The sequence below is a fragment of the Hyla sarda genome, chromosome 8 (assembly GCF_029499605.1).
Source record: "Hyla sarda isolate aHylSar1 chromosome 8, aHylSar1.hap1, whole genome shotgun sequence".
Taxonomy (NCBI): Eukaryota; Metazoa; Chordata; class Amphibia; order Anura; family Hylidae; genus Hyla; species Hyla sarda.
This window is the reverse complement of record NC_079196.1, coordinates 202,383,732-202,402,651: the sequence shown is the minus strand read 5'-3', so window position 1 is coordinate 202,402,651 and position 18,920 is coordinate 202,383,732. Positions and strand designations below refer to the sequence as shown.

General features: G+C 42.6%; 2 protein-coding genes across 4 annotated transcripts in view; one reads left to right on the top strand and one right to left on the bottom strand.

The window, feature by feature from the left end:
* Positions 1–4,001: 4,001 nt before the first annotated feature.
* Positions 4,002–15,418, bottom strand: NUBP2 (NUBP iron-sulfur cluster assembly factor 2, cytosolic). The gene is made up of 7 exons (XM_056535100.1): positions 15,332–15,418; positions 13,315–13,433; positions 12,405–12,603; positions 7,914–8,068; positions 7,208–7,318; positions 6,843–6,912; positions 4,002–4,396 (listed from the first exon to the last, which is right to left on the bottom strand). Exons 1-7 carry the CDS (start codon positions 15,345–15,347, stop codon positions 4,254–4,256), a joined length of 813 nt encoding a protein of 270 aa, XP_056391075.1. The 5' UTR covers positions 15,348–15,418; the 3' UTR covers positions 4,002–4,253.
* SPSB3 (splA/ryanodine receptor domain and SOCS box containing 3) overlaps positions 7,722–18,920 on the top strand; it is a 26,572-nt gene continuing 15,373 nt past the window's right edge. The window contains exons 1-2 of one of the 3 annotated variants that reach the window (XM_056535099.1): positions 7,722–7,757; positions 16,373–16,516. In XM_056535099.1, the coding sequence (XP_056391074.1) occupies positions 16,379–16,516 (138 nt within the window). In that variant the 5' untranslated portion in view covers positions 7,722–7,757; positions 16,373–16,378. Of the gene's footprint in view, positions 7,758–8,075; positions 8,212–15,532; positions 15,779–16,372; positions 16,517–18,920 lie in introns of those variants that run through there. The other 2 variants (XM_056535098.1, XM_056535096.1) reach the window with 2 other exon arrangements.

The following is an 18,920-nucleotide window of genomic DNA, read 5'->3' as shown; positions in this document are numbered from 1 at the left end:
TATAAACTAAGTCAAGTCAATCATGCATCCAGGAGAGCACACAGAGGGTTAACACGTCAGGTTCGCTTCCTCCTATAAATCACGGCCACTTACCCACATCGTGTATCCCGACGAAGAAAACCCGAGTGTTTTCGAAACGCGTCGATATCTTTGTGGACTCTCTGTGCCCCCTTAGTGACGTCACTATTAGCCGCTCACACCATCGAGCTCTTTGCCACGAGGTTGGAAGCCGGTTGAGACACTACCGGCCGGAGCGTTCTCCCGCTACACCTGTTCTAAAAACCTCTATCCTGGAAGGTGACTGTTCCGACCATCTACAGACTCCAGGTACATAATCATATCAGGACATTACATCACAACTTTGTTAAGGAAGTGCTGATACCATTACACTACATTTTGCAGCGCTGGAGCAACCTACCTATGGGCCCACCACGGAAGGATTTATACATATTTTTTTCTTGGCTGCCATACTATCCAATTAGTTTTTCCAGGTATTCAACTAATATATACCATTCCATCTACTTATTGAACTATACTATTGTCCTCCATTCATTTTTTCATTCCTCATCCATATTTCAGAAACCTTTGTACATTGTCCCATTATGATGAAGCATTACAACACATAAGGTAGGACATAATTTCTGTTGTCCATATATTGTCATTTCTCCTAGCTATTTCCCAGCGCGTGCTCCTATTATATCTATTATGTAGATTTTACCTATAAAAAAAAATTATACCTACATGCACCAAAATTTGTATGTTTAAAATTATCATCTTCTAACCCCTATAGCTTTTTATTTTTGTGTGAGGGCTAATTTTTTGCGCAGTCATCTGTACCATTTTTGTTTTGATTGAACTTTTTGATCGCTTTTTATACATCTTTTTAAAGAATACAAGAGTGACCAATTTTGGACTTTGGTATTTTTTTTAACATAAACGCCATTGACAGTGCGGTTTAATTAACATTATCTTTTTATAGTTAGGACATTTGCACATGCGACGATACCACATATGTTTATTTTTATTATGTTTAAATATTTTTTTAGATGGAATTTGGGAAAAGGGGGGTGATTCAAACTTTTTATATGGAAGGGGTTAATGGGTGGTTTTTTTTTTTTACTTTTTATTCAAAATTTATATATATATTTTTTAACACTTTTAGTCCCCTTAGAGGATTTTATAGGAGGAATCAGCAGATTCCTCATACAGATCAATGTAGTTCCATAGAACTACTGTACACTGATCTGTGTGCTCTGCGCTTAATTGATAAAGCCTGGTTCAGCCAAACTCTAGCAATCACAGGGCAACAGACCCCACTACAGGAGAGGTAAGCCCTCCGGCTACCTCAGCAGTGGATAGCCCCCCCACCTCCGCAATCACGCTGCGGGGGGGGGGGGGCAATTCACCCCACTGGACCACCAGGGACTGGTTAATGTTGACAGCGGTGTCTAAAGGATTAATAGCCGGCCACGGCGATCACCGCAAGTTGGCTATTCACGGCAGCCCTCAGCTACAAGAATCAGCTGGGGGCCGGCCAGTATGACACGGGCTCGAGTCAGAAGCCCGCGCAATACAATGCTTCCCGTTGTAGGACGAGCCGGGTCGTCCTTAGACGGCAACTGGTCAATGTACTTGCTTAGTTGTCTTTGGCAGGTTTTAGCAATAGAAGTTTAGAAATGGTTCAGAAGGTGATGGTGAAACAGTAAATAATAATTAATAGGTCCACGTTATGTCATGGGTGTGGCGCTTTACTTTATCTTGACACAAAAAAGTTTATATTATGGTCCATGTAATGGAACACAATGTTTTATATTATTCTGAACATTTGGCTGAACCTTAACATTTGCGTAAATTCTTCGCAATCTCTAAATGTTGTGACAGAATGTGCCATGACTGAACTGGATTGGACACACGTTGCAGGAGCAAGCAGGAGTGTAACATGTTGCAGGAGCTGGCCGTAATCATCAGACATTCAGCGGGTTCACTTCATGAACTCCGATCCTAATGGATCAGATTTGCCATGCAGCTTTTAGCTCGCATTAGGTTTACCAACCATTATAGGTTGAAATGAAGATTCTTAGAGAAGACCGCTTTCAAGTTCTGAATTTTGAGTTTCCCTTCCTATTAGATTACTACTTGCTAAATCCCTATTATTGTGCTGCTGTGGGATGCAAGGAAGACGTTAACATTATCTGGTTTTCCCTTAGTCCCATCAGAAGCACAAGCTTCCCTCCCTAGTTAGGTTACTTTATAATAAACACAAGGTGGGAGGGGTTAAATGTCCTTCTATAGGTAAATTTCATTAAAAACTCCATCTGTCCTGCCAGTACACAGGGGCAGAATTAGCCCCCATTATTGTGCTGCTGATGAGACATAAGGTAATACAGATATACATTAGTTTCAATCTCGCCCAGAAAGTGCTAGAACAGTGAACTATTTCCTACTAATCCTTTATTACTGCAATTTTCATCTGGACTAGCAGAAATTCTTTATGAATATAGTTTTATGGTGATAAGCTACATACTCTTCAAAGTGTAACTACAATGTAGAAACACTTCTAAAAACTCCCGCCAACTCGGTAGCCCGCTGCTAAAGCAAGCGGTCTATGAAATGGTCTGTAGTCCCATTGATGTGCATGGGACATATGGCAATTCTGTTTGCTTTAGCAGCGGGCTGCAAGATGCCAGGAACTTTTGAAAGTTAAAGGGGTATTCCAGGAATTTTTTTTTTATTTGACTATGCTACAGGGGCTGTAAAGTTAGTGTAGATCATAATATAGTGTCTGTACCTGTGTGTGGCGGTCTTCTCACAATTCTTCTGTGATTTTCAACCCAATATTTATTTTTACCAGCATACAAAATGACTGTTGTCTCAGATTTTTTTCCAGGTTGCAATGCGGCCGAGACCTGACTCACTAGTCAGCTTATGACAGGGAGCCTGTCTGCTTCTATGGGTGTCTGCTTCTTTGTGGAGAGAGATCAATCTGCAACTAATGCAACAGCTGTAGGCACCCTGATTGAAAACCACAGGTCATTTGTTTCAATGGATGGGGTGGCTGATGTGTGAGAGGGATAAAATAGCATTGTGGGATTTGTAGTAAAAAAAACATAAGTCAAACAGGAAATACAAGTTCACAAAAAGCTAGACACAGTGTTATGGTAATCTCACAACATAGCCATTTAGCACCAAGATAAGCGCAGATCCTTCCTAAGCATGTCCATTACTGCCTGCCAGGTACGTACTAAAATCACCTTATGGTGGAGAACCCCTTTAATTCTGCCACAGCAACAACATTGTATTTACACTTTAAGCAGAGTTTGATATAGTAAAGGCACAAATAAGGTTACATCATCTCTATCATATGAAATCACAAATTATATAGTCCAATGCAAACACTCTGAAGATATATTCGGAGTAGGTTTATCTGATGCCAGGCCCAAAATATCTTATGTAACAAGATCTTGCACCAACGGCACCAGCAGTGTGAGGTCCCCGGAAATGAAGTATCAATTGTCCTTCCTATATCATCTAGGCCAGTGGTCTCCAACCTGCGGACCTCCAGATGTTGCAAAACTACAACTCTCAGCATGCCCGGACAGCCAACGGCTGTCCGGGCATGCTGGGAGTTGTAGTTTTGCAACCTCTGGAGGTCCGCAGGTTGGAGACCACTGATCTAGGCCATTGTTTTCCAACCAGTGTGCCTCCTGCTGTTGCAAAACTACAATTCCCAGTAGAAAAGGCTGTCTGCTGGGACTTGTAGTTTTGCAACAGCTGGAGGCAGACTGGTTAGGAAACACTGATCTAAGGCTGGGTTCACACCACGTTTTCTTAAATACGGTTCCCGTATACGGTTGGGAGGAGGGGGCGGGGCTTAATCGCACTCAGCCGTATTCGGGAACCGTATTTAATGCAAGTCTATGAGCCGACCGGAGTGAACCGCAGCCTCCGGTCGGCTTCGTTTTCGTCCGTAAGCGGTTTCCCGACCGCAGGCAAAAACGTGGTCGACCCCGTTTTTGCCTGCGGTCGGGAAACCGCATACGGCCGAAAACGAAGCCGACCGGAGGCTGCGGTTCACTCCGGTCGGCTCATAGACTTGCATTAAATACGGTTCCCGAATACGGCTGAGTGCGGGCGCCGCGATTAAGCCCCCCTCCTCCCAACCGTATACGGGAGCCGTATTTAAGAAAACGTGGTGTGAACCCAGCCTAAGCTACTATTTGACCAAAGTCCTCTGATCTCAGAAACATTCAGGATCAAGATCCTTGTGAGACGCTGTCCAGGATCTGCTGCACAATGTTTGTGATGGACGAGTAGGCCGCACTCTTGGGGAACTCCTGGATAAAATCCTTCCCTTGTTCTAGACTTTGGGCCAGGGTAGGATCAAGGGGAACACAACCTGGAACAAAATAAATTGTATAGTCACTTATATTTTTGGTAAGGTGTACATAATAGGCTGTTTACAATACATTCTTTAAGTGAATATCCACCCTGAAACAACATTATTTTTACCCGAGCTTTACATGCCCTGTACACAGTTAATTTTTTTTCTAAAATTGAATAATTACAATTTATTCATAATAAACACCGTATACAAGGACATAATAGCCCAGATTTATCAATCTATCTAAAGCGCATATGCTACTTGATCTGCAATGGTTCACCTGCCTTGGCAGCCTGTACAAGTAGATTGCTGATAGTAATGATCGGTGCTAAGTGCCATAGCATAGCACTGGACAATTCCAGCAATCGAATGAATGCTAATAATAGTCTCCTATGGGGACTAAACAAATGTGAAATAAATAATAAAAATATATTTCTCAACATAAATAAGCCCCTCCCCTAATAACATTTTAATCAAACCAAAAAGAATTGTCTAAACTTTAAGATATAACATGTATATTCTTGCAGGATGAACAATGTAAACGTTAAAAAAAAAAAAAAAACACACAAAAAATAAATAAATAAATAAAAAAAAAGACGTCAGAATTGTTGATTGCTGATAAAAAGCAATGAAAAAGTTATGTCTAAAAAGAAATGTTACTGAAAATTACTACGGATGACAGCGCATAAAATACCGTATTTTTCACCGTATAAGACGCACTTTTTCTTCCCCAAAACTGGGGGGAAAAAGTCGGTGCGTCTTATACGGCGAATACACCCCTATCGCGGCGGTCCCTGCGGCGATCAACGGCCGGGACCCGCGGCTAATACAGGACATCAGGATCGCGGTGATGCCCTTTATTAACCCTTCAGACGCGGCGATCAAAGCTGACCGCCGCGTCTGAAGGGAAAGTGACACTAACCCGGCTGTTCAGTTGGGCTGTTCGGGATCGCCGTGATTTCACCGTGGCGGTCCCGAACAGCCCGACTGAATAGCCGGGTTAGTGCTTACAGGACACCGGGAGGGACCTTACCTGCCTCCTCGGTGTCTTCTCTGTTCAGGGATCCCCTGTATGGCCGTCGCTCTCCTTCCTCGTCGTCGCGTACGTGCGTCGGCGTGCGTAACGACGTGATGACGGTGACGGAGAGCGAGGATACCCGGCCGGCAGCAGAGCGACGGGGACACGGCGACAGCGATGGAGCGACATCCAGGGCAGCGGTGACGGGTCCGGAGCGGCGGGGACACGTGAGTATTACCTCCTATACCAGTGGTCTTCAATCTGCGGACCTCCAGATGTTACAAAACTACAACTCCCAGCATGCCCGGACAGCCAACGGCTGTCCGGGCATGCTGGGAGTTGTAGTTTTGCAACATCTGGAGGTCCGCAGATTGAAGACCACTATTGGGTTCAAAATCTTTAATTTTTTAGATTTTGTACATAAAAATAGGGTGCGTCTTATAAGCCGGTGCGTCCTATAGGACGAAAAATACGGTGGGTCCTCATTTAGCCCAGTAAACAGAAAAATAATAATTGTGGGTTTCTTTTTAATTTCACCCCACAAATAATTTTTTGTTTTGCCATACATTTTGTGCTATAATAAGTAATAATAATAATGTAATGTCATTACAAAGTACAATTAGTCCCACATAAAACAAGCCCCTATATGGGTCTGTAGGTGGAAAATGTAAAGGCTAATGGCTATTAGAAAATGAGGAGGGGAAAAAAAGATGCAAAAATGGCTGTTGTGAATTTTGTGCTCTGTATCTACCATAAGGCCAAGAACAGAGATGCTCCAGTCCCTGCAGAGTGAAATAAGGAATTAACTCCTCTTATTCAAATTAGGATCTTGCATATAAAGCAGCTATTGTATTCCCACCCTTTGTGAGCTGGATATACCTGAAGAACCAGTCAGGACCCTTGCTACTGCCATCTTCTTACTGTAAACTGGTGGTCGGTCATCTTTGACATTTCCCTGAGCTCCAGGTTATACAACCTTCCCCAACACCGAATTAAAGTAAACAACATTTTTCATATCATCTGGCTCCAGAAAGTTAAACAGATTTGTAAATGACTTCTATTAAAAAATCTTAATCCTTCCAGTACTTATCAGCTGCTGAAGTTGACTTGTTCTTTTCAGTCTGACCACAGTGCTCTCTGCTGACACCTCTGTCCATGTCAGGAACTGTCCAGAGCAGGAGAGGTTTGCTAAAAGGGATTTGCTCCTACTCTGGACAGTTCCTGAGACAGACAGAGGTGTCAGCAGAGAGCACTGTGGTCAGACTGAAAAGAACAAGTCAACTTCAGCAGCTGATAAGTACTGGAAGGATTAAGATTTTTTTAATAGAAGAAATATACAAATCTGTTTAACTTTCTGGAGCCAGTTGATATGAAAAAATATTTTTTTTCCACTCGAATACCCCTTTAAATATTTACAGCGTTTTTTCAATTAATGTTAGTTACCCAGAAATGGGACTCCGGCGTGTCTTGCTAGCTCCTCGCCACCTCCTTTGGAAAAAATGTTAGTGCATTCCTAGGGTTAAACAAAGACACCACGTGTAAGTTATTTCCCAAAAATCACTTATAGAGTTATCCCCATCACATTTATGGCAGGATAAGCAGGGGTCAAGTCCTGCAGGAATGTGTGGGAACTGAGTTCCTGCACTTTTTCCACAGCAGGAACACTGTTCCCATTAGCAGAAGTCCTGCAGGACCAGCTTACTTTTGTTATTCCAGGACTTGACCCCTGAGGATAAGGTATAAATGTCTGATAGATGCAGGTCCCCCGACCGCCATCCCCATCCCCATCTACTTGTTCTTTAACTCACTGTGCAATGGGGGCAAACAAAGCCGCTCATATTCTCCACAATTCCAAGCACCCGTAGCCCCATCTTTTTGCAGAACGTCAACTCCCGTCTTACGTCTCCAATAGATACAGCCTGCAAATACACATATAGTCAAAGAAGGCTCAAACATATTGATATTCCTGACAGAGTATATACGGAGTGTCAAAGACAATAGTGCGGGGAATTAGTGCATAGTAAGGTATCACTACCATCCAGGTTTATCTAAGATGCTGGAGGGAGTTTTGGAAGCAGCCATTTTGCCTGCCGTCCAGACCACCCTATTGTGTTAATTGCTGAAACCAGTTTTAAAACGGGTACTCCGGCCCTAAGACATCTTATCCCCTATCCAAAGGATAGGGGATAAGATGTCTGACCGCAGGGGTCCTGCTGCTGGGGACCCCCGCAATCCTGCATTCAGCACCCACCTCTTTGAGCTGCACGCCACGCTGCCAGCTCACAAACTGCCGGGTGCCGACCGTTGGTCGACACCCGGCAGTTTGTGAGCTGGCAGCGTGGCGTGCAGCTCAAAGAGGTGGGTGACGAATGCAAGATTGCGGGGGTCCCCAGCGGTGGGACCCCTGCGGTCAGACATCTTATCCCCTATCCTTTGGTTCAGGGATGAGATGTCTTAGGGCCGGAGTACCCCTTTAACAACTGAATCAATGAGATGCTATGTTTTATGAAGCACCTGAGGAGTGGTGACCAATACAGCTCCCGTGGGGTTGAATGGCCTCAGAGCGTCCACGGTAGATATGTGCTCATCGGAGGTTCCCGGAGGAGTATCAATAATAAGGAAATCCAAATGTCCCCAGGCCACATCAGCCACGAACTGCTTTATCATCGCTAGAAGAGAAATGGAGACAAAGACTATTAAGGGCTTATTCCTGGCAGATTTTGTTTGCTAAAGTTCTTCTACTTTTGCACACATTGGGGATTATTTACTAAGAGTGGAGTGAAGTTTTCTTTGTGGGTTTTGATTCCGACAGGTACGTTCCCATGGTATTTACTAATGTTTCCCTACATTTTGCACTTTTCCCTAGGTTTTGCTGTTTTTATCACTGCTCTGATCTGTTGGGTTTGTCCCAGCTCAAATTCACCACATTTTCTGTGGAACCTTTTTTTTTTTTTTTTAGAGCAGTGTCTCCCTCAACCAGCGCACCTCCAGCTTTTGCAAAACTACAACTCCCAGCATTGCCAAACAGCCTAAGGCCGGAAGCTGTAGCTTTGCAACAGCTGGAGGCACACTGGGCCGGAAACGCTGTTTTTTATTTATTTATTTATTTTTATTATTAATTTATTTATTTTCAATTCCCTTTTACAAAAAAATATCATAGACCATTCATAGAACAACAAAAAATAGGCTTATTCCCCCCCCCCCCCCCCCGCAGCCACCCTGAGCCGAGGGAAGAAAAAAAAAAAATACAAAAAAACTTTTTGTCATGTTAACATTGCTGCTAAAGAAAGTAGGTAATCAGATCTTCTTACATTCCTTACATCAGTTCCCATCAGTGTTTTTTGAAAAAGTTTCCTCTTTTTTTTAGATCTTCGAACTCAAAATTTTTCATATTTTTTTACTTTTTCCATCAGCGCCATCCATTGTTTTATGTTCAGCACGTCCTCGGCAAACCATTTGGGCATAATCAGATGTTTGCCCAAAATGCAAAGTTTCATAAGTATTTCATTAAGTGGTCACAACTCAGATTCTTCTATCAATCAGGTCTGCAATCCTGGGAGATTTTGCTGAGTTTTGAATTTTTGTGTCAGATACCCTGCAATATCATTGCAGAATATCTTTATTTTTGGGCAATCCCACAGTAGATGTTCCAAATTAGCCTCATTCATATTGCATTTTGGGCAAGCTGAGCTATTCCTACAGTTCATTTACCACAAATAGACCGGGGAGTAGTATGATGTATAGCATAATGCCTGATGAAACCGCGCAAGCGCGGTGAAACGCGTCGCATTGGATTAAATCTGTTCGCTACACACCTGGCTCTATTGTCTTCTCCTTGGTCAGCGCCGGAATTCCTATCCTCCTCGAAGTTTGCTATACATCTCCCTACTATTTCTAGGAAGGCTGCAGACCGGGATCATCATATTAAATGCATATCCTGGTTGTGTGGGAGTGCACACAACTTGGCAGGGTGAGCCTTTAATTTTTCCCTCCCCTCCCACACATCTGTGGTCCCGTTGACTCTTCACAAGGGAGCGCCTGTTTTTTCTTTGTTTTACTAAGTATTACCCGGGATTGCAACAATTGAAATCTTTTGTTTGATGAACAGTCCACCGCATTTTGGCACATTCTATCCCAGCTCTTCTCCTCTATTCTCCCCACCACTCTCTCCCATTTCTTTTTAGCCCTTTCTTGGTTATCTCCCGGGAGTTCTTCTAACAAGCATATATATATACTTCCCCTGTGTTCAGTAATATATTCTATTAATTTATGTCATTCTATATTAAAGCAATCTCTATTTAGTGTTGCCCTATCTGCGCGTCTTATTTGTACAAACCAAAATTCTTTGCTTGCCTCCAAAACTTGGTGATCCGTAAACACATCAAAAGGGATCAATCTTCCTTGTGAGTAAATTTGAGTAATTTGAGTGGAAACCTTAGCAAATATGTTGGGATTTTTCAAAACGGTCGGAGACACGTCCCTATTGTTGGGGCCACGTCCCCTTTTTCTCACATGGCCACGGCAGGGTTTTGGTTTTTTTGGTCGCAAATTGTGTTGCACGTTCCGTGGACACTATTTGGGGACAAAACCCGAGAAAAAAAAAAAAAAAAAGAGTCGGGATCATGTTAATAAATAAACCCCATTGTGGCAGATTCCAGCATAATTTCCATGTGGATTTTGCCTTAAAGAAAAACACTGAAACACAATACACTGGGATATAGCTTGGGTGAACAGGAGTCCAACAAGGGGTCACTTACTAAAATATGTCCAGTAGGTCCTGAGATATGTCCCCCAGAAGATACTTTGCTAAATTCAGTGAATCGCGCACAAGGGGCGGGGCTCTGCCGGCTCAATTTACATATTTATTGTCTGTGGCTCCACTTCACTAGGATATAGGGGGAGGGGCTCTGCCAGCTCAATTTACATATTCATTGTCTGTGACTCCACTTCACTAGGATATAGGGGGGGAGGGGTTCCGTCCACTCAATTTACTTATTAATTGTCTGTGACTCTACTTCACTAGAATGTGGCGTCACAGACAATGAATATGTAAATTGAGTGGGCGGATCCCCTGAAACAGGACCTACTGGACATATTTAAATAAGTGACCTGTGTATTGGGTTTAGTGTGGGTGAACAGGCTGACAGTTTTCCCTTTAAATTTTGCTTGGAATTTGGCATATTCATTCTTTAAGCAGAAAATACTCCTCATCAGGACCTTTTATTGATTTCAATGGAGCTTTAATTCCACAAGCATATTTTAGGCAGAATTTGTCTAGGTTCACATTGTGGAATTTCTGCTGCAGATCCAGCCGGCGACACTAGGACCGCGCGGACTACATTGCCGTCCCCATAAATGGCAATGCATTTCTGAGTAGATCTCCCAAAAGATCCACCCAGAAATACATTGCATTATATGGGGGCAACAATGCATTCCGCACGGTCCTAGCCCCGCCGACTCGATCTCAGGCAGAAATTCTGCAGTGTGAACCCAGCCTTTTAGGCAGAATACACATGGAAATTCTGCTGGAATCTCCCACATGTTTCTTCATGGAAAAGTAAAGGATTAAGCTTTTCTACTGAGGAGATTCCAAAGTAAATCTTTAACACTTTTAGAGATCATGCACACTAAGGAAATTCCAAAGGAATCATAAAAAATAAAAAAAAAACTTGCACACACGTCAAAAGTTGTGATTGCTCTGGGTCTCACGCCAAGACAGATTGCTAGCTGTAAAGTGCACGGCTGGCAGATCCACCCTTTTCGCTTCACAGACTTTTATAGCAAACAGGTCGGATTTGATTGACAGCCAGGAAGTGGCATGCAGCGCATTATTCCCCAGCTTATAACTAGCGATTGCAGGTCTCTGGAGTGAGATGGATAGGCAATATGTCACACTTTTTTGTTAATGACAGTGATACTATAAAATGTATCACTTATACAGAGGATAGGTGCTCAGTATCTGAAAGGTGGGGGACCGAATGCCCCACCAAGAACTCACCCACTGATTATGAGATTGGGGTCCTGTGAGCCCAGATTGAATGGAGTGTCAGAGGGCATGCTTGGTAACGACACCATTTACTAATTATGGGATTGAGAAAAGTTCTTGTGATCAGTGGTTGTTGCCCCACCATCAGCTACTATCCTGTGAAGAGTTCCCCTTTAATGCCATTTATTACTAACATAAGGTGCAGAACAAATTCTGTAAACGCTAACACATTACCACTGGACAAATGGTTAAGGTGAAAGTTTATTAAACCAGGACAATGCTCCTACTGCAAGTTATTATTTAAAGGGGCTCTCTGGAGGAAATAAAACATTTTCAAATAAACTGGTGCCAGAAAGTTAGATTTGTAATTTACTTCTATTTAAATTAAATTTAAATCTTTTTTAAATCAACTACTGGTGCCAGAAAGTTAAACAGAACTTCTATTGAAAAATATTTACCCTTCCAGTACATTTAAGCAACTGTATGCTAGTGAGGAAATTCTTTCCTTTTTGAATTTCTTTTTTGTGTTGTCCACAGTGCTCTCTGCTGACACCTCTGTCCGTCTCAGGAGCTGTCCAGAGTAGCATAGGTTTGCTATGGGGATTTTCTCCTGCTCTGGACAGTTCCTGATACGGCATCAGGTGTCAGCAGAGAGCACTGTGGACAAGACAAGAAAGAAATTTGAAAAGAAAATAATTTCCTCTGTAGCACACAGCTGCTAAAAAGTACTGGAAGGGTAAAGATTTTTTAATAGAAGTCATTTACAAATCTGTTTAACTTTCGGGCACCAGTTGATTAAAAAATAAATAAATAAAAATTCCACCGAAGTACCCCTTTAAATAAGAAGTATCATGTAAAAAAAACTTATCCCCTATCCAAAGGATAGGGGATAAGTTTTAGGTCACAGAGGATCAGAGCACTGGGGTCTTTGGATAGGGGATACTTTTATTTTTTTATTTTTTACATGATACTTCTCCTTTAAGATTGTGAGCTCTTCTCATGATGAGGACCCTCCATACCGTTTTTCTTCGGTCCCCTCCATACTACAGCATCATCAGGGCGCTCCAGCAGAAAACCAATAGACATGAGTGAGATGCTCTTCTCCTGGTCCACGTACACTGGTACCCAGCCGCTGTCACACTGATGGACATCCTTACCATGAGCATTCAGCATGCGGGGTATACTGGGCCCACACAGATCTACGTCCAGTATACCCACCTACAGAGAAACCCATCGCATTACATCACAGTACAAAGATAAGTAGACACAAAGATGAGTAAATCCTGATGGATACCACCCAGAGGCCTAAAAGACACTCTCTAGCTTTCTGTTAGGTAATGGGGGGGGGTCTATGATTAAAAGGGAACCAATCATCAGATTTTACCCTATATAACACTTGGCAAAGCGTTATATAGAGTAAAATCTTTATCCTCACAATCCCCGGGGGACGCTCCTGCCCCCAGGGATGGTGAGGATATGAACTTATAAACTGCTCTCCACGGGCCATGCAAGTAGTCCCCTGGGCGGGGAGCTCCTCTTACCTAGTCCGTTACTTCGGTCGGCAGCGACGCCCCCACGGCTTGATTGACGGGCTGCATCATCACTCTGCTCCGTCTGTTCAGTGAGCAGAGCGATGACGCGACCAGTCAATCAAGCGGAGGGGGCGTCGCTGCCGGCCGAAGTAACGGGACCTGGTAAGAGGAGCTCCTGCCCAGGGGTCTATTTGTGGGGCTGGTGGAGACTAGATTATAAGTTGATATCCTCACCATCCCTGGGGGCAGGTGCGACCCCCAAGGATGGGGAGGATAAAGAATTTACCCTATATAACACTTCGCCAAGCATTATATAGGGTAAAATCTGATTATTGGACCCACCTTGATGCATATAGTAAATGGCCACTGCAAGTGTGAATAAACCTTAGGTACTCACCTTCTTACCAGCATGGCGCAATGCCAGGGCAATCTGAGTGGAGATGGTACTTTTGCCAACACCTCCTTTCCCTGATAACACCAGGATGATATGCCGCACACCAGCAAGGTTACTGCTGTCTGTAAGAAGACAATAGAGATCTATATATATTGCTCTATTCTAGGCTGTATACCCTAAAAACCCCTTCCCCTGTGCTGACCATCCTCCCCTGTGCTGAAATCTCACAAGCAGAGAGATGCCACTTCATATTGCGTGTGGCTGCAGCTGCGCATGCACAACCGTCACTGACAGGTGACATAAAGGGGGTTAGGAGGATCCAAGGGGAAAAGGGTCAATAAAAGGAATTAAAGTTTAAAAAAAATATATATAAATAAAAGCTCCCTTTCTCATAAAAAATACCAAACACCCCCCTTTTCCATTAAAGGAGATATCCGGAGGATTTTTTTTTTTTTTTACCCATTGTGCCCGGGCTGCAAAAAATTTAATAACAAACTAACTCACCTTTTAACAATCCCCCACTGTGCCAATACCTGGACCAGGTCTTCGTCCACATCTTGGAGCCCAACATGTCACACTGCGATCAGCTTATCGCCGGTCCCACCTCGGCGTGGGGGAGATTTATCAAAAACTGCTGATAGCAACCAATCAGATTGCGTCTTTCATTTCTGAAAAATGAAAGAAGCGATCTGATTGGTTGCTATGGGCAACTCAGCAACTTTTCAAGATGTGGGAGAGGACTGGGCCCAGAAGATAATAGACGGATATTGGCACATCCAGGGAGTGAAAGAAGGTGAGTTAAAGTTTGTCATTTTATTTTTTTGCAGCCCGGGAACAATGGATTAAAAAAAAAAAATAAATAAATAAATATTCAAATCTACTGGATATCTCCTTTAAAAAAAAAAAAAAAAAAAAATTTAATAAACAATGAATTATGAAACAAATGCAAACAACATGTTTGGTATCACTACGTGCCAAAATGTCAGAACTATTAAAATATGTTTGTGATCCCGCAAAGTGAACAGCGTACACACAAAAAAAAAAAAAAAAAAATTATATATATATGTATATACCACACGGCAGATTTGTTGATTTTTGTTTACATGTTTTGTTAGGGGAAGAAAAAAAAAAGAAAAAACAATGTAATCAAAACGTTTCATAAAAATGGTACCGATAAAAACTGCAGATCATAGCGCAAAAAAAATTATCTGTCATATCGCCACGTATACGTTAAATAAAAAAAGTGATAGGGGTCAGAAAAGGGCAATTTTAAGCATATATTTTTTTAATAAGCAGTACAATACGAGAAAAACTATGTAAACCCTGGGATCATTTTAATCGTATTGACCTAAAGAATAAACAGAACGTGTCAGTTTTACCGTAACATGCACTGCTTAATAACAAAACGTTGCAAATTTTATTTTTTTCTAAATTCCCCCACAAAAAAAAAAAAAAATAATAATATTGTTATTGCTGAGCAGTACATTTTATGGTAAAATAAAAGGTGTTAATAATTTGCTGCGCAACAAGGAGGAAAAAGCAAAAACGCGAAATACATGGAAATGGGTTTTACGGACGCTAACGGATGCTGCGGTATACCATCCATTTCCCTTTAACTTACATTAGAAAAAAACATGTACGCAGTTGCGTAGCGGACTACGTTTTCGCACAGGGCAAAATTAAACATTTAGTAATGGAAACAGTAAAACAGAGACAAAAAGCGCAGTGTGAACGCATCCTTATTGACTGCTAATTTCCACAGCAGTGTTTTCCAACTAGGGTGACTCCAGCTGCTGCAAAACTACAACTCCCAGCATGCCCGGACAGCCTTTGGCTGTCCGGGCATGCTGGGAGTTGTAGTTTTGCAACAGCTGGAGGCACTCTGTTGGAAAATACTGCATTAAACTATACACCAGTGATCCAGAACTACAACTCCCAGCATGCCCTGACAGCACTCAGCTAGGTAGCCACAGGTTAGGGTTCACCGCAATACCCCACCAATTCTACAAGAAGGGCTCACCAGGTGCTGTATCCATGCTGGACACTCACTTCCGCATAGATTGAGATTGGCGTGAAGTTTACCCAATCAGCAACAAGTATGCAATTCTACTCTTCCCTCATTGGCTTATTCCGAAGGAACGCAGCGTTCGAAAGGCGGTGACTGTGCCGACCAATCAACGTCCGTAGTGACAGTCACGTGGCCTCAATACTGTAAACGCGAAAGAGTGGGCGGTCTCTTGCTGTAAAAGGACTTGAAAAAGCCGTCCAATCGTCTCCAGGAACCGGACGGCAAGTCCCGCCTCTTCAAGTTGACGGGCAGCGGCTTTAGCCAATAGCGGGACGAGTTTGTTTGATTGACGTTGTGGACTGCCCAATCCGAGGCTGGGTGCTCGTCGATGGGGCCAGAGGTAGTTCTAGGGGGTTATTGTTGACGTCTGTAGGGCTGTGAGTCCGGACAGGAAGGCAGGTAGGTGTGCTGGGCTGGGTGTGGGGGTCAAAAAATGGTTTCTGGGGTACAAAGGGGTGGACTTGTGTGGGGGGGACAGGTAGGGCTAAGGGGGAAGGGCATTTGGTCACAGCTGTTGAACATAGGGATATAAATAACCAAGAGGTGTTGTCATAGGGATATGGGGCTTCTGTAGGGTGTACACAGTCCCTTGCCCTGAATTGGGGCGCATTAGGGGGTCACACACCTTCCTATGGATGTCGTCGTGTAGGAAAAAGTTATGGAGGTGGACTACACCACCTAGCATACTCCAGTTACAGTGGTCTCCAAACTGAGGACCTCCAGCTGTTGCAAAACTAAAACTCCCAGCATTCCCGGACATCCGTTGGCTGTCCAGGAATGCTGGGAGTTGTAGTTTTGCAACAGCTGACAGTCTACCTTTTGGAGACCACTGCTTTACCCTTCTTCGGGGTCGGATCTTCTTAAATTTAGGGGGAAAAAAGTCATTTTTTTTGTCCATTTTGAGCTGTAATGTGTGAAATTTATACAAAAAATATATTAAAAAATATGGATTCGATTTGACTAATTTCTGTATTTTTTATTTTATTTTTACAGACGTCAATGCGTAATATGGCACGCCGACCCCGCAATAGCCGCGCCTGGCGATTTGTATTGAGTGGAGTGCGCAGGGACCAAGACACCCGGGCGCCGTCGCTGCCAGCAGGAGATGAAGCCTGGGGCTATGATTCTGACGGACAGGTAAAATCCATTAACCCAGTACTCTCCAACCTGTCGCTCTCCAGCTATCATGATGATGTAGTTTAGCAACATCTGGGGAGCCGCAGGTTAAAGGGGTACTCTGGTGGAAAAAAATATATATATTTTTTTCCATTAAATCAACTGGAGCCAGAAAGTTAAACAGATTTGTAAATAACTTCTATTAAATCTTTACCCTTCCAGTACTCTTCTTTTTTGTCTTGTCCACAGTGCTCTCGGCTGACACATCTGTCCGTGTCAGGAACTGTCCAGAGTAGCATAGGTTTGCAATGGGGATTTTTTCCTACAGGTGTCAGCAGAGACAAAAAAGAAATTTGAAAAGAAAAGAATTTCCTCTGTAGCATACAGCTGCTAATAATTACTGGAAGGGTAAAGATTTTTTTAACAGAAGTAATTTACAAATCTGTTTAACTTTCTGGCACCAGTTGATTAAAAAAAAATAATAATAATAAAAAAAAAGTTTTCCAGGGGAGTACCCCTTTAAGGAACAGTGAACTAAGTTCTATGGGGAAGATTTTGAAACATGAAAGAAGCCATCTGATTGGTTGCTAATTAGTATGAGGCCCCCTGTGGCAATCTGCTGACTTCCTGGCTCCTTCCCAGCGACACACAGATGTTAAAGGGGTACTCCACCGGAAAACATTTCTTTCTACATCAACTGGTGCCAGAAAGTTAAACTGATTTGTAAATTACTTCTATTAAAAAATCTTAATCCTTCCAGTACTTATCAGCTGCTGTATGCTGCACAGGAAGTTCCTTTCTTTTTGAATTTCCTTTCTGTCTGACCACAGTGCTCTCTGCTGACACCTCTGTCCATTTTAGGAACTGTCCAGAGTAGAAGCAAATCCCCATAGCAAACCTCCTGCTCTGGACAGTTCCTAAAATGGACAGAGGTGTCAGCAGAGAGCACTGTGGTCAGGCAGAAAAGAAATTCAAAAAGAAAAGAACTTCCTGTGGAGCATATAACAGCTGATAAGTACTGAAAGGATTAAGATTCTTAATAGAAGTCATTTAGAAATCTGTTTAACTTTCTGGCACCAGTTGATTTGATTTAAAAAATGTTTTTCACCGGAGTACCCCTTTAAACAGAAATATAAAACGCAATGGGAGACTACTATATCAGAATCTCCACTTGGAATTTCTTTTTGCATAAATTTCATAGTGTGCGACGACCGCTTGATGTGTCAATACTTTCTATGGAGGCCGGAATTTGTGTTTCCGTGCCAGATGTTTTCAGCGGAAATTCCGTTTTGTGCACTGTGCAGCAGAATCCTATTGAAAACAATGGGACTTTGCTGCAACATGATTTCCATGCTGAATTTTTCCACTGGATTCTGCTCTGAAATTTCACTGTGTAAATATGGCCTTATATGTAAAATAAATGAAAAAACATCTTTGTCAGGCATAAGCTCTATTCACAGGCTGAAATGTGTGCACTGAGACTTTCTGTGCGTACAGTCCAGGTAGTGTGGGTGCCGGCATAATATGACAGCCCTTGGTCCGCACAGGAATGAATCGTCTCATAGACGGCTATGCATTCCGTGCGGACTCAGCACAAAAATTGAATGTGTTCATTCTTTGTGCGGACATGGAAATCGCAATTTCAATGCCGGAAACATCTGGCATGGAAATTTCGCAGTGTGCACAGAATCCTGTTAAATTCAACGGGACTCTGGTGCAGGGGAAGCTCCATGCTGGATTCCAATGCGGAATATGGCACGGAAATTCTGACATGTGAATATGGCCTTACATTCTTCAATAGATATCCTTAAATCATGCGATTTGTAATGACAAAAATGCATCTTTTAAAACACACTTTTTTTTGGGGGGGGGACAAATAAAAATATAGGGTCAGAATAGAGAAGATGGTCTCTCTGTAGTGGGACCTGCAGGATAATGTTATAGTATTGTAACGATAATGCCCAGATGCTGATACCGTGTTACAATTGCATCATGTTTAGACAATAAACAAGATAAATAGGTCAAATGTTTCATTCTGAAGTCCAAGCAGTTTGGTTTACAAAAGATTACCCGGGCTAGATACAATTGATTTACCCTGAATACATACAGTTTAATGACCCGGACGAGAGAGATACAATTGAAAGTAAATCTTCCTATTAGGTCTGTACACGTTTTTAACCTCTGAGTGTTTACATTCACTGACAGCAAGCAGAGACCTTGAAAATGGGGAGGAATCAAAACATTATCATTAGTTTGACCCTGTTTTTTTTTTGTGTTAATTTGTTGCAAATTTTTTCTCCAGGATGAATTGTGCAAATATTTTGCATGTACATTTTTCAATAATTAGTGTGGTTGAAGAGGTTTTCGCTTTTGCAGTGGTAGATACGCTCCCAGTAAACAGGAGTGACGGCACACTCCGCCAATG

What these genes read in the sequence shown, in the direction of transcription:
- NUBP2 (XM_056535100.1), bottom strand. An exon ending in GAGGGGACCGAAGAAAAACG is followed by an intron (nt 8,069 to 12,404) that starts GTATGGAGGGTC and finishes TTTCTCTTCTAG; the next exon opens with CGATGATAAAGCAGTTCGTG. An exon ending in TATTGGTCACCACTCCTCAG is followed by an intron (nt 7,319 to 7,913) that starts GTGCTTCATAAA and finishes GTGTATTTGCAG; the next exon opens with GCTGTATCTATTGGAGACGT.